At 38.1% G+C, this 13271-nt stretch overlaps 1 protein-coding gene across 3 annotated transcripts in view; it reads left to right on the top strand.

Moving 5' to 3' along the window:
- ARMC8 (armadillo repeat containing 8) overlaps nucleotides 1–13271 on the top strand; it is a 117965-nt gene that overhangs the window by 66239 nt on the left and 38455 nt on the right. For 2 of the 3 annotated variants that reach the window (XM_037844224.1, XM_037844217.1), the window contains 4 exons: nucleotides 5800–5882; nucleotides 6201–6282; nucleotides 10122–10208; nucleotides 12505–12597. In XM_037844224.1, the coding sequence (XP_037700152.1) occupies nucleotides 5800–5882; nucleotides 6201–6282; nucleotides 10122–10208; nucleotides 12505–12597 (345 nt within the window). The remainder of the gene's footprint in view (nucleotides 1–5799; nucleotides 5883–6200; nucleotides 6283–10121; nucleotides 10209–12504; nucleotides 12598–13271) is intronic. The other variant, XM_037844234.1, reaches the window with a different exon arrangement.

Genomic DNA, 13271 nt, shown 5'->3' with positions numbered 1-13271 from the left:
TGAACACTAACTAAAACCTAGGAGAAGTTTGGTTTTTTCCATCTTTGGGATTGGATCTGTTCCCAGGTTCCTGCTGGTTCTATTCAGTTTGTGATTGTACATGTTTATCTCACTCTAGTGTCTACCTTATTACTTCATAACCCCACTCTTCTCCCCAGCCCCTTAAGACCAGTCTCTTGATTGCATTGACATTGGACCTTGTGTTCAGAGTACTCATCTCTTAAAATAAAGACAAGTAAGATTAAAGTTTGGACCTCAAGTAAGTGTCGTCTAGTAGGAAATGTTTGTGTTTGTACCCTGGGGCTCATCTGTATCAACTGTTACTGAGACTAAAGTGTTGCCCTCTACACACAACAGGTTCTGTCTCTGTTGTAGGTTCTTTTTTTTCTTTTTCTTGCCAGACCTACTCTTCTGGACCTCCTTGTGGTGTACTGTGCTTGGTTGCTTTAATTAGCTTTTCTGGATCTAATGCCTTTTCTGCTTAGATCCAGTAGATCTGCATCCACCCCTGCAAAAACTGTTATGTCAGAGACAAAAAGCTTAGAAACAGCATGTAGTCATGCACTGGTAGGGAGGTGCACTACACCTAGTCCATTATCCTCAAACTTGGTCAGTATAGGAAGCAGCATTTTTTTTTTTTTTTTTTTTTTTAGGTGGTTTAACTCTGGCTAAATTTGCAGAAAAGGCCACTAGAACAGAGAGAGAAAGATGGTTTCTACTCCAGGGGTTCCATCTATTACTGATACGCCTCCTGGCTGAGCGTAATGTCTGTGTAAACAGATGGTACTTGCCTTTTCTGACAGATCCAGCCAGCTAGGCCTCAGACCATATTTGCCGGGCTGGGGCTAAGGAATCTCCAACAAGAACCATGAGGGAGAACCTCTTCCAGTTCCACTGGACATTGCTCTTACATACTGGAAGGTCTTTAAAGATGCCCTTAGGATTTGGCACTCTCCATCATTGTCAAGGTTTTGCAGCATGGTACTGGAGTCCTGGAAAGGCACCATGGTGAACATGTTTTATTGCTCTTGGCTTTCTGACCCCATGTCTGGAAAGCTATCTGGGGCCTTGTTTGAGATTTTACTAATCAAAGCCTGTGGCAGCAGTGACTGCCATCTCCTTCCCTATTGACCTGAGAAATCTCTCTGGATTTGATTCCATACCTTTCTGTCTTGTAATCACCTTTTTATCCCCATTTTTGGTCGGTGTTCTCACTGTACCACCCCCTTTATCTCTGCAGATTATCTCAATCTCCTTAAAGCTGTAAAACCTCAGATCACGTCGCTGATTCACATGGCCTCTCAGGTTGCCCTTTTGGATTGGAATCTTCAGTTCACATTCTAATTTTACGTTGTTTTCACTCTCTCATCCCCAGATTAATATCCTGATGGAAAGGTAGGCAGACAGTCAAGTAGTGTGCTTTCTGGAACTCTAGTGGGGTTACTGAAGTCTCTTCATAACAAGTTTATTTATAAATATAGGCTTTCTGCTGCAGCAGTTCTGACAGACCATTAGGCCAAAGAAGGATCAATCTATGCGGGAAGGGAAAATATCTCCAAATAACCTTAGTTTTTTATATCCTGACTCCATCCCCAAAGTATCAAGCACCACACACCCCAAAGGAAACTTAGAAGAAAGCATGAAGCTATGTTCTAGTGTTATAGTGATGGGCACTAACATAGTTCTACTACTACTTCCTGGCTTGAGCCCTTAATATTCTCTGGGAAGGTAATTGATGGCCAATTTCCAACAGATAGTAAAATGCCCATTCTTGAGAATGGATGTTTTCCCTTCATATATATTTATTTCATTCTGTCTGTCTTGAGCCCCTGGCCCCTGTCATTCCTCAGGTGTTCTTGCTGTGTGCTGCCTTAGAATCAAGTGCTAGAGCCCTCGTTATATATGTCATTGCACTTGCTTATTCAGCAATGTAAGTTTGGTGGGAGCAAGAGCTCTTTCTTACTCATCATTGTATCTTTAAGTTTTAAAAGCATGCCTGGCCCTCAGTTGGCACTCAAGTATTTGCTGAATTTCCCTGATTTGGATACCCTAACTAGACTCACACTATTTCCAGTCTCTTCTGACCTACCTGGTTTCCCATGTTGCTTCTGAATAACATGATAGTTTTGCCCAGACACACTAACATGATTTTTGTTCACCTGCTGATTGCAAAGAATTGGAGGTAAAAATTGTCATTGATACATCCCCTCATTTTACCGAGGACCCAGGGAGAGAAAGTGAGTTGCTCAAAATTATGCAGCAACTCCATAACATTCCATTCCACTGCTTTACCCACTAGGTTGACTAATCACCACCCTATACCCTCTCCCTGGGTTGTCTAATTGCTAGCCTTATTAGGTTTGGGAAGAAGCCATAATCTGGACTTCAGCCCATATTAAACTTGTGGAGTTTTCTGAACCATCTCTAGTATAAAATTAGGATTTTTCATGGTACTAAGCAATTTCAGGGATTTTGTGACCTATGACTATACCAAGACATACTTTATCAGATTCCTTTATGATTATTGTATCTATCATGTCCTTTGGTAGCTTTACATATTTGGTTGATTGTGGCAAGTAGACATTGTCCAGAAGCCTCGATCAAGTCTTGTCCATGTCCAGGTTTCCCAAGAATTATTGGTATTTCTCCATTCTTTTCAAAGAATAATCATATGTCTCCCTACCACCACCACCTTATTCTCTGATAATGTAACTGCCCAATACAGACAACTGTTACTTCCAGGTTATCAGTGCTCCATCCTAATATAAAAATAATTTCCAAGGAAATTATCAGGAGCTTTCAGGCATCAGCATCTAGCCTTCTAATGCCTGAGACTTTTGCCCCAGGTTTTAGTTTCTTTCCTATTCTGAATGTCCTAATTTGGCCTTGTCTGTTTCAAGAAGTGACTCTGAAGTCTTTTTCAAGGGCTGGTCTTTGGCAATTGCTATAGCATAAAAAAATTAGAGAACTTGGAAGAGATACTACTATGACACCCCCCCACCCCCACCCAAGGAAATAATAATGAAGTCCTAACAAGTTAACAATATGAGCATGGTGGTAGAATGCATAGAAGGTATAACGCAAAGGCACTTTACTAGATGTTGAGGGAGGTAGAGTCAGTCAGAATTAATACCAGTTTAGTGCCTGGGTGGCTGGGAGATTGGTAACCTCATTAGCAGAGACAGACAAGACAGATACAGAGGAAGAGCAGGTTTTGGGGTGGGGTGGGATGGGGGAAGATAAACCCAGTGTGAAACGTAATGAGTTAGAAGTTCCACCAAACGTTCAGGTTGTGTTTACCAGAGATTTGAAATTTTGGAGCTAGGGGTCAGGAAAGAGCTCTGGGACAGAATTATAGGTTAGAGAATTATCCACATCAAGCTGATTTTGAAGTCACAACACTGTCAGTCATAGAGGGAGAGATGGACACGTGTCCATTTAAGGAAAGGAAGGGGAGAGAAGACTGTGTCTTGAAGAGAATAAGGCTTGGGCACTTAAGTCTTATTTTTTTTATTTGAAATTTTTATTAAAGTGGTTCGTAAATAAAAATTTTGATACAAATAACTATTAGTGTGTGTTATGGATTGAATCATGCCCCTTACAAAGACGTGTTCCACGCCCTTACCCCTAGTCCTGTGGGTGTGGAACTCATTTGTAAATTGTCTTCTAAATAGAAGTGAGAGTCTGGAGGTGGAGCAGGCTGAGGGGAACGTCCTGTGGGGTTCGGCAGAATGAAGATGCAACAAAGAAATATGGAGAGGTAGATTTTGGACCAAGGTGGAAGGGCTTGAGCTCAAAGTATGTAATTTCATCGAAACAGGAGTGAAGAAAAAGAGGAAAAGTGAAAGTATGGAGACATTTTAATGAGAAGAGGGAAGTTGAGCCAACTTGTACCCCAGGAATGAAGCAATGTCCCTGCAAAGATGAGGTGGGCACAAGGAGATGATGGTGTAAAGGAAGTAGGAAGAATTTGAAGTAGGCAGCAGGGGGAATATGGGAATCTCCTGGAGCTGATGGAGTAGTAGTGGGGGTCCCACTGAGGTGGGATAACAGTCAGCCAGATTGGGTGATTTTTATACTGTGACATCAGTACTTTGGGATCTGGAGCAGGAACTGTGGTGAGTGGTGGGAGGGTAATGAGGAAAGGGAATCTATTGATTAAGTGGAGTGTCTGAGCAAGGCATCTAGGTAGGAAAAGGGTATATGAGGGTCAAAAAGAAGGTGTAGATAGAAGAGGAAGGAGTTGGGGGGGGGGGCCCAGTGATCACAAGGACAGGAGTGGGTACACAAAAGGGTGAGATAGTGTTTGCTTTGAGCTGGGGAGTAGATCAGTGTCTTCTTTGGCTACTTTGTAAACTGCAAAACACCACACAAAAATTACCATTCCTGACATACAGCGAAAGTGTGGTTTGCCATTCTTAATGGTTGATAGTCTTCTCCCCAGTCACTGTTAATTTCAACTATTACTAAAGAATTTTTCCTGTGTGCCTTGAACATCTGAGATTTCCCACCGCTTCCTATTCTGAGGTCAGGTTTCTGAATCCTCCAACTTTAGTTTAGGTCAGTGATCCTCCATGTTGTGTGCACAGCGGACATATGTGGGGAGCTTTGAAAAAGACAGGTGCCTGGGACCCACCCCAGAGAATCTGTTTTAATCCGTCTGTGGTATGGCCTGGACATGAGTTTTTAAAGCTCCCCCAGGTAATTCTTCTGTGCATCCAGGATTAATATTCATTGATCCAGGTGTTCTCCCAGGTGAAGTAATGTGTCCTGTTAATGAGTTGGCCACGAAGTAAACTACCACAAAAGCACAGGACAGCTTCTCTAAGCAGGGCTGTGTTATAAGGGTTACTAAGCATATGGACTCTCAAATCAGATGCCTGGGTTCTAGTCTCAGCTCTTTGATCCCAGACAAGCTCTGTATTGTCTAGAAACTTTAATTTCCAATGATTATGGGAATAATCATAATCCTTAAAGAGGTGAGGGTTAAATGAGATATGTAACATGCTTAGCACAATGCCTGGCACGTAGAAGTGCTCAACAATTATACCTTTTTTTTGCTAACATTGGTGTTTTGGTTGCATTATCATTTTATACTAATACAAAAAGGCTGCTTTTCCTTAGAACCACACAAGTTAAACTTGATCTTTTCCATACACTATTTATTTGTATCTATAGATTCCTTAATGCAGGAAAATTGCAGGATACTTTGTTTTTAGGTTTTAAAAAAGCTGCTTTATTATAGTGATTACATGTAGCAAGGCTTGGTGCTACAGTGAAAGAAGGCAAGGGTTACTTTTTAAATGTTTAGTTTCCATTTGCTTGGTAAGAAAGTAGCCATAGCATGGCTCTGTCAGAAACCCACAAATTTCATTTCATGAGAACTGAGTGTGTACTGTGGTTTTTCTAGTCTCTGACAGGGAGACTAACTTACTTTTTCTCAAGTCTGTTTATGCAAAATATGTGCAATATATATGCCATTTAATTATTGTTTTAAATGTCTTTAAAAAACACACCCACAACAAAACATAACCTGCCCCTTACACCTATCATTCAGTTTGACAAATCCTTAGTGGGGTAGATCTACCTTTCTGATAGGTACATGTCTGGTCTCCTTTTATTAAATGAAGCTTTAGTTACTCTTTTCTGAACAATGACCTCAAGATCATTGTTCCAGAGGTAAAGAGCTTGTCAAAACAACATTAAACTTTTAATGGATATTAACATACTTGCTTTTACAAGCAGTAAAGTCTGTCATCTTCATGTTGTTATTTATGCAGCATTAACCTTTTTCTCCAGATCATTGAGACTGAAAATATGATGGACCGAATTGTGACTGGCTTGTCTGAGTCTAGTGTCAAGGTGCGCTTAGCTGCCGTCAGGTATGAGCTTTAAATGGTCTGAATAAAAAATCTTTGCGTGTGTTTAACCCATATCCTTTCCAGACCTTCACCGAGTAAGCTCAGAATCCAAATGTTACTTGAAAGTGTGCTCACATGAATTCATACAGTGTGTAACATGATTTGACAGAGAACCTAAACCTAGCCTCAAAAGCCCATGAAGGGTTTTGAAGTAGTGAAATAAATGATGTCTAGATATAGCTGATGTGTATATTAGTCATTATGATGTGCCAAGCAGTTAGTATTTGAAAAGATAAAGTTTCAGCTTCTTGTGAAGCTAATTTTGATTATTCTTTGTAGATGTTTGCACAGTTTATCCAGATCTGTGCAGCAGCTTCGAACCAGTTTCCAGGATCATGCAGTTTGGAAACCTTTAATGAAGGTAAGATAGGGCCAGCAGGTGACACCCATAGCCAGAGAGCCTTTAGTGAGCTGAGATAGTTGAGAGTGCTCCCTGGCTCTAGGAATATGTTTGATTTTTGTATAAATCATTTTGAATATTTTTCCTCCTAATGTCTGATGTTCTAGACATCTGCAAATCTGCAAATTGGCAGAATGCGTTTCTGAGGTCAGCATCACATGTGTGAGGGGGAAGTACATGTCTGGTCTCTTTTTATTAAATGAAGCTTTAGTTACTCTTTATGTGGCTAGTATCACACTTCAGACTTATGTCCAGAGTCTGTTGTCTTCATGTTGTTATTTATGCAGCATTAACCTTTGTAACCTTTAGTTATAAAAAGGAATAAATCAGCCATTTACAGGTATAACCTGTTTGTTTGTTTTTACTTGTTTGGAGATTACTGGACAGTTTTTGAGACAACTATCTTTAACTTTGGTTACTTCTTGCTTCTCTACTCCAAAATAATTTTTTGGAGTCTGAGATCTTCTCTTCTTCTTTGGTCTTCTCTTGAGCTGCCCCCCCCCCCCCAATGAATCTGAACTGAAATTTAGAGCATATATCAGGTTGCTGGTAATAATCTTATCACCTAATGTATCACACAGCACCACAAGTTAGCTTGATTTTTTTTTTAAGGTGGTCTCACACCTTTCATTTAGCCAGCATGATATTTTGTTTACTTAGGTTTTATGTGTTTTTTGTAGTTTTGTTTTTGAGTACCTGCTAAGTGTTAAGCAAAACCTCCAGGCTCAGTGAGGCTACAAAGAAATTGTACTACAGTACAGCTCTTGCCCTCAACTTAAAGCTTCAGGTTAGAGTAGGAGTGTTCATTTTGGCAGAAGTAGTTTAGTCAAGGGGAAGTTTCAGGCAGGAAGAATATGAAGTGGGCTTTGAAGGAAAGCAAGAAGGTGTTCCAGAGAGGGTAACAGTGGAAACATTTGTATGGTATCTGTAGGAAATGGTGAGCGTAAGTAGAAGGGTGGGACACTGTTGGCCAGGTAAGGACCAGGTGGGAAAGTTGGACCAATGCCATAGGCTTTGGGGGAACTGACAAACTGGGATTGATTCATCTCATGTGAAGGTTCGTCTCATAGCAGATACATGATTGGGGTGTTTAAATCCTGGATTAAGGTGGTAGCAGTGGGTTAGGAAAGAGATTTCCACCCCTGGAGAGATACTTCAGTGGAAGGAATGACAAGATTAGGTATATGATTGGCTATTAGTTGCTGTCAGAAGGGCATCAAGACTTCTGGCCTAAAAGAACATCAAGACATGGCCATGTGAGACTTAACAGAACAGTACAAGTGCCTTTAATTTCTTTCTCTTCACAGTGGAATTGACCAAGCAGTCTTTGGCCTCCAACTTGACCCATCTCCATGTATTGACAGACCACCTGAAGTTTCACTCTATTTCACCCTTTAGGCATATGTCAGCTCTTTTGAATCTTCCTCATTCCTCACTATCCTTTTGTTTCCTGAACTCCATTAAGAACCCCAAATTCAGAAAAGTGATTTATCCACCTCCCCATTCTCCAGGTACAATATCAGTACCTTTCCATACTGGTAAAACACTTGCTCAGGGAGTGTGCCAGTTCCCACCATCAAAGGCCATTTCAAGTCCACAATCTCTTATTCAAAACCCTTGAGTCCAGATTTGGCATTCCTGAATTTTTCAAGATTCTCTTTAGTTAAGTGATATTTTCTTTTCCTGTTGCTGTTCTTCCTTGTGCTTAGCACATACCATAGCAGCTTGATCTTGATTTATCGATTCTATACATTCAAAAATTTTTTAAGTGCTTCCTGTTTCCTGAAATAATTCCAGTTTCATCAGGAGTCATTTTCTCTGCTCAGGTCAGCACTCCTCTATCTACAAATCAGGAATGAAGCAACACATGGTTTCTAACTAGTTCTATCTTGGGGAAAGTTCTGGTGAGCAATTTAGAAGGGTGCACTTTGGTACATGCGGGTATGCTTACTATCAAACAACTATTTTGTTGTGTGTTTCAAGTGTAGGATTAAAAGCTTGGAAGTAACCCTCACTTAGGATACTTCTTGGTTCCTCATAGCTCAGAGGCCATTTGCATACCTATTGATTTTTTGCTTTTCCATATTTTTAACTGTTGGTTAGCAAACAACAGGAAACTAGGCATTTGATTTTAAATTCAGAATGTTATTTGTGATTATTCTTTGTTCCGATTTTGGTGAAAGTTGAATTGTTTGGAGTCAGATGTTGATTTCTGAATTTCACATGTTGTATGTTACACTGGTGAGTGAATGCTTTTTTAAAGTCCATAGAATCTCATCTGTTTTTAGTTTATTTAATTGTTATCTAATTTGAGAATAAAACTTGATAAAAACAAATTAATCTTTATAAAACAATAAATAGATTATGCCCTCAAAGAGCTTCAGTCTGTTAATAGAAGGGGTGCGAGTCATGGCTGAATAATGAATTTGTATAGTGTGGACAGCAATAAGGGTCAAGAGAGATCACAATGATCCAGAGAAGGGTAGAATGACTTCTGACAGGAAGGCACCACACAATTGATAGACTTAAAACAAAAAATCTTGGAAGCGCTGCTTCCACTTTGTATATAATTCTTGCTTGTTCTTAATTTGGGAATTTCAGAGTTGATTTGTCTGAGGAAAACATAATATATTTAACTGTGGAATTTTTTGTGTGTAATTATCTATTTCCAATTTGCATAACTAGAGCTCCTAGGACTCCTTTTGGGATCATAAGCCTGAGCTTCATCTGATCCCAAATGCAGATCATTTAATTGAGTGGTTATTGCAGATAAGTAGTGGTGTTTATGAAGCCTTTTCTTAGAATCTGGAAAAAGCACGTTCTGATAATAGCTAATAACTAACACATCATGCTGTGCTGCTTTCTGAGTTTATTGCAAGTCCATTCTCAGTTAGTTTACTGTGTGCTATGATGTGCCTGATACTGTGCCTGGTAACAACAATTATGACAATAATTATAATACTGTGTGCCAGCTGCTGTTCTAAATTTTCATGTATAAACTTATTTAATTCTCACAAGAAGCCGATGAAGTAGGTACTATTATTATCCCCATTTTACAGCCTCAGAATTCATATAACTATTTAGTGGGTAAGCTGAAATTTGAATCCAAGCAATCTGTTTTGCTAACCTTCATGTTATGCTGCTTCCCTTATTATTTATCATATCACTTTTAATCCCTAAATAGTCCAATCAGGGAGGTGTTATCTGTTGTCTCAGTTTATAGAATAAAAAAAAAAAAAAAAAAAAAACAGACTCAGAGAATTTTTAAAATGTGCCCAAGTTTACACATTTTCTAAGTGGGAGAGCCAGGGTTGCAGCCAGAGCTATATGATTCAAACCTTAAGTACCAGCCCCCCACATTCCCCTGCCTGTTCAGACAAGCCCTTCTAGAGACATATCAAAAAGTCTTAGGCTCTTAGGGTGATTCTTTGGTTTTATAAGTTGTCTGATTTGATGGAGGAGAAAGATCTAACTTGCCCCAAAGCAGTCCTGTGGTCTTCAAACTTTTCATGTAGAGCACCCACTCCCTGAATTGAGTCTGTTCCCTTCTCCCTGTGGTGAACTCCCCATGTTGTAAGTGGGACTGCAGCTTCTCTAGCAAAATAGATGTGAGGGGCCTGATCAATCATAATTAAAGCACTAGGTAAAGCTTGGCACTGTATAATGTAAACCTTTCCTAATCATCTTTCCAATATGAGAAATCAGGTAGAAAGATAAATTGTTTTTGTTCTCATTTATTCTTAACGGTCTTACCTCCGTGGGTACAAACCATTGATAATATCCCTTTTTAAATTCCATAGGTTTTACAGAATGCACCAGATGAAATCCTGGTAGTTGCATCTTCTATGCTTTGTAATTTGCTTCTTGAATTTTCTCCAAGTAAAGAGGTTAGTATTGATTTTTCTCTTCCTAGACCTTGCTTGGTCCAACTGGAGCTTTCTCAACTAATTTTTGTAGCAGTTATCATTGAAATTTGTGGTTTGGGTTTAAAAACAACTTCTAAATTCTTTAAACTTTTTTTGAGCAAAATAAATAATTCATATTTTAAATATAGTTATCATTTCCTGTTATTCCTTTTATTCTTGTTAGCATATTCAGCATATTTAAAATATACTCATTTATATTCAGTCTGAACTTCCCAAAACTGCAAATGTAAGAACTAATCACAAAAGTAACTGACTATTTTCAAACTATATTTACTAAAGAGTAAATTAAGACTCAATTTTGTAAACCGGAATTATAAGTCATTTGAAGGAATATCACTGCTGACAATGGAAAATAATCTTTGTGAAGTTAATGGTAGTTGTTTGGGAAGAGATTGGATGTGGAGATATGTTTTTTCTTCTTTTTTTTTTGTATTTTATAAATTATGTATTATTTTTAGAATAAGGTAAACTAAAATAAACTTTATTTAAAGGAGGGGGAAAAACCTTCAAGAGTTTTATTTTGTTATAATATCTCCAGTCCGCGCAACTGTGAACTGTGATTTAGACACTATCCTTAATTGTACACTTAGTAGTCCTATTTTTGTTGAATTTATTTTCTTCATTATAAGACCTGCAGGCTTCTGGCTGGTAATTAGGAAAGCAGTAATAACAAGATGGAGGTTCAAAGACCAGTTATTCAACAAGCGGAAGTCTTGAAACAAATAGGAAGAGACTGGTAGTTACCCTGAAGGAAGGGAAAGGCAAGAAAGAATACCATAGCCTCCGTCTGTTCTCCTCTGCCCTGGCAGTGGGATGTTGGTGTGAGAGCGATCTGGTTGCAGTCAGGACAACAACATTAATCATCCTGAACAGCTCTTATGGATAACTCACATGTTGCTTCAGAGCTATCTTCAGAATGTTTAGGGTTTGGTTAGAAAATAGAGTGAAAGCTCAAGCATAGGAATTCACATGAGAGGCAACTGAACAGTAATATGAGTGGCTTTTATGTTAAAAATAAACTGGATCCTGAACAGGAAGAGGAGGAAATGCTTTAAGAACATTGTTGGGCCAGTTGACAAAATTGGAATATGGATGGTTGAATGGATAAAAGTATATTGTTTTAATATTAACTTTTCTGAATTTGTTAACCATATTATGGTTATATAAAAGAATATCTTCTTAGAAAATACACATTGAAGTATTTACAGTAAAGGGGCTTGGTTCAGAAAAGATAAATGATCTGGGTATGGGTATTTACAGTAAGAAACATTATCGTTAAGCAAATATGGCAAAATGTTAAAAATTGGTGAATCTGTGGAAAGGACTTATGGGAGTTCTTTGTGTTGTTCTTGCAACTTTTCTGTATGTTTAAAATTACCTCACACTAAAAAGTGTTTTTAAAAAAAGTCACAATTTGTACAAGTAGAGAAATCTGTAATCCTCTTCAAAAATGTCACCTTGAAAGGCACTGTCCTTTTACTAGGTATATACATCTGAATTGCTTAAGACATTTCTAGAATCTAATTGAGGGATGGCCTTTAAGGATTCCTCAGTGATGATAAATCGTGGTCCTCTGTGGTTTGCCTTTTTGGAAATGCCAAAACCCATTTTAGCCAGGTATAATACATAAAATAATTGGTCAGGCTAAAGCATGCTATTTCAGGTAAGAAATGTGGCTTGACTGGAGAAGTACAAGATTTTTAGCTTGTATGGTTGGTAAAGTAGTCCTTAAAGAAGTTCTAAAAGATGAATTCTGCAGCATGTTTGGAATAAGATAACAAGGTGACAACTTTGGAGGATGGTTTGGATATCTAGGTTCCATTATATATCTTTCCTAAACCAACCACATTGCTTCATAATCACAGCTTGGAAACAATACATGGGATACATTCATACACAAAGCAGGGAGTAACGGAGTCTTAGAGGATAGTGAGGATAAGAGTGGGGAGCTAGCGAATGGAATCATGAGGGTATGTGTGAAATACCTCCTAGACATGTTATGCCCTGAGTGCTCCAGGACTAGAAAGAAAAAATAAATGACAGATATTATTAGTTTTGTTTTTTTGATTTGTGGGAGAATAATTGTCTGCCTTTTTCAAAGTCATTTTTATGGCCACCTTACTCCCTGCTTTGTGAAAGGAACTTGAAAAGGATTAAGAGTGGGGGAGAAATCATAGGAGGTATAACAGGGTCTGTACACATTTAGTTCACAAACCTGACTTTAAAGCTGTGTTTTTTTTTCCCCTTTCAATCACAGCCAATTTTAGAATCAGGAGCTGTAGAACTACTGTGTGGATTAACCCAGAGTGAAAATCCTGCTTTACGAGTGAATGGAATTTGGGCTTTAATGGTACATTTCACTTTTCTGTATATGTTATTATTTACAAAGAGAATAAAGCTATTATCAAAGTTAGAACTAAAGAATGTGTTATTTGAGATGTCTGGAATTTTCTTCTTTAAAAATCTTGCTATTTTGACCCAGTTTTCTATTGACCTTAGACCTCGAAGACTCAGTGCTCAGCTTTTGGGTTCTACTGTAAGCATATTGTTTGGCCCCTGTGTGCCTCAGTTCTCCTATATAGTCTTAATAAAAGATATACATGTCCTGAAAGTTGACTTATTTAATTTTGGGAAAACAAATTTTCCTCATCATGAACATATTGTCATTTTTATAGGATTGTCTACAAAGCACTTTTGTGTCTCGAATTTTATAACAACATTATGAAATAAGCTAGAGAAAATTCTTATTAAATTTTACAGATGAATAAACTAAGGCACAGAGCCATTAAATAGCTTGCCCAAGGTAACAGAATTAGTTCATAAATGCTTAATAATTTATTAATAGTTTCTAGTAAATAATTTATAATATCTAGATTTTAAAGCTATATAACTATGAGTTAGGAGAACCATTTTTCTTTAAGATTTATTAAAATAAATTTACTGAAGTTGACCCTACATTTTTTTTTTTTAATGTGATTATGGTGGCCACAATTTAATGAATATTTACTATGTGCCAGATACTAA

Source organism: Choloepus didactylus, chromosome 1 (assembly GCF_015220235.1).
Source record: "Choloepus didactylus isolate mChoDid1 chromosome 1, mChoDid1.pri, whole genome shotgun sequence".
NCBI lineage: Eukaryota > Metazoa > Chordata > Mammalia > Pilosa > Megalonychidae > Choloepus > Choloepus didactylus.
The sequence above is the reverse complement of the archived record's forward strand: the minus strand, read 5'-3'. Positions and strand labels throughout refer to the sequence as shown.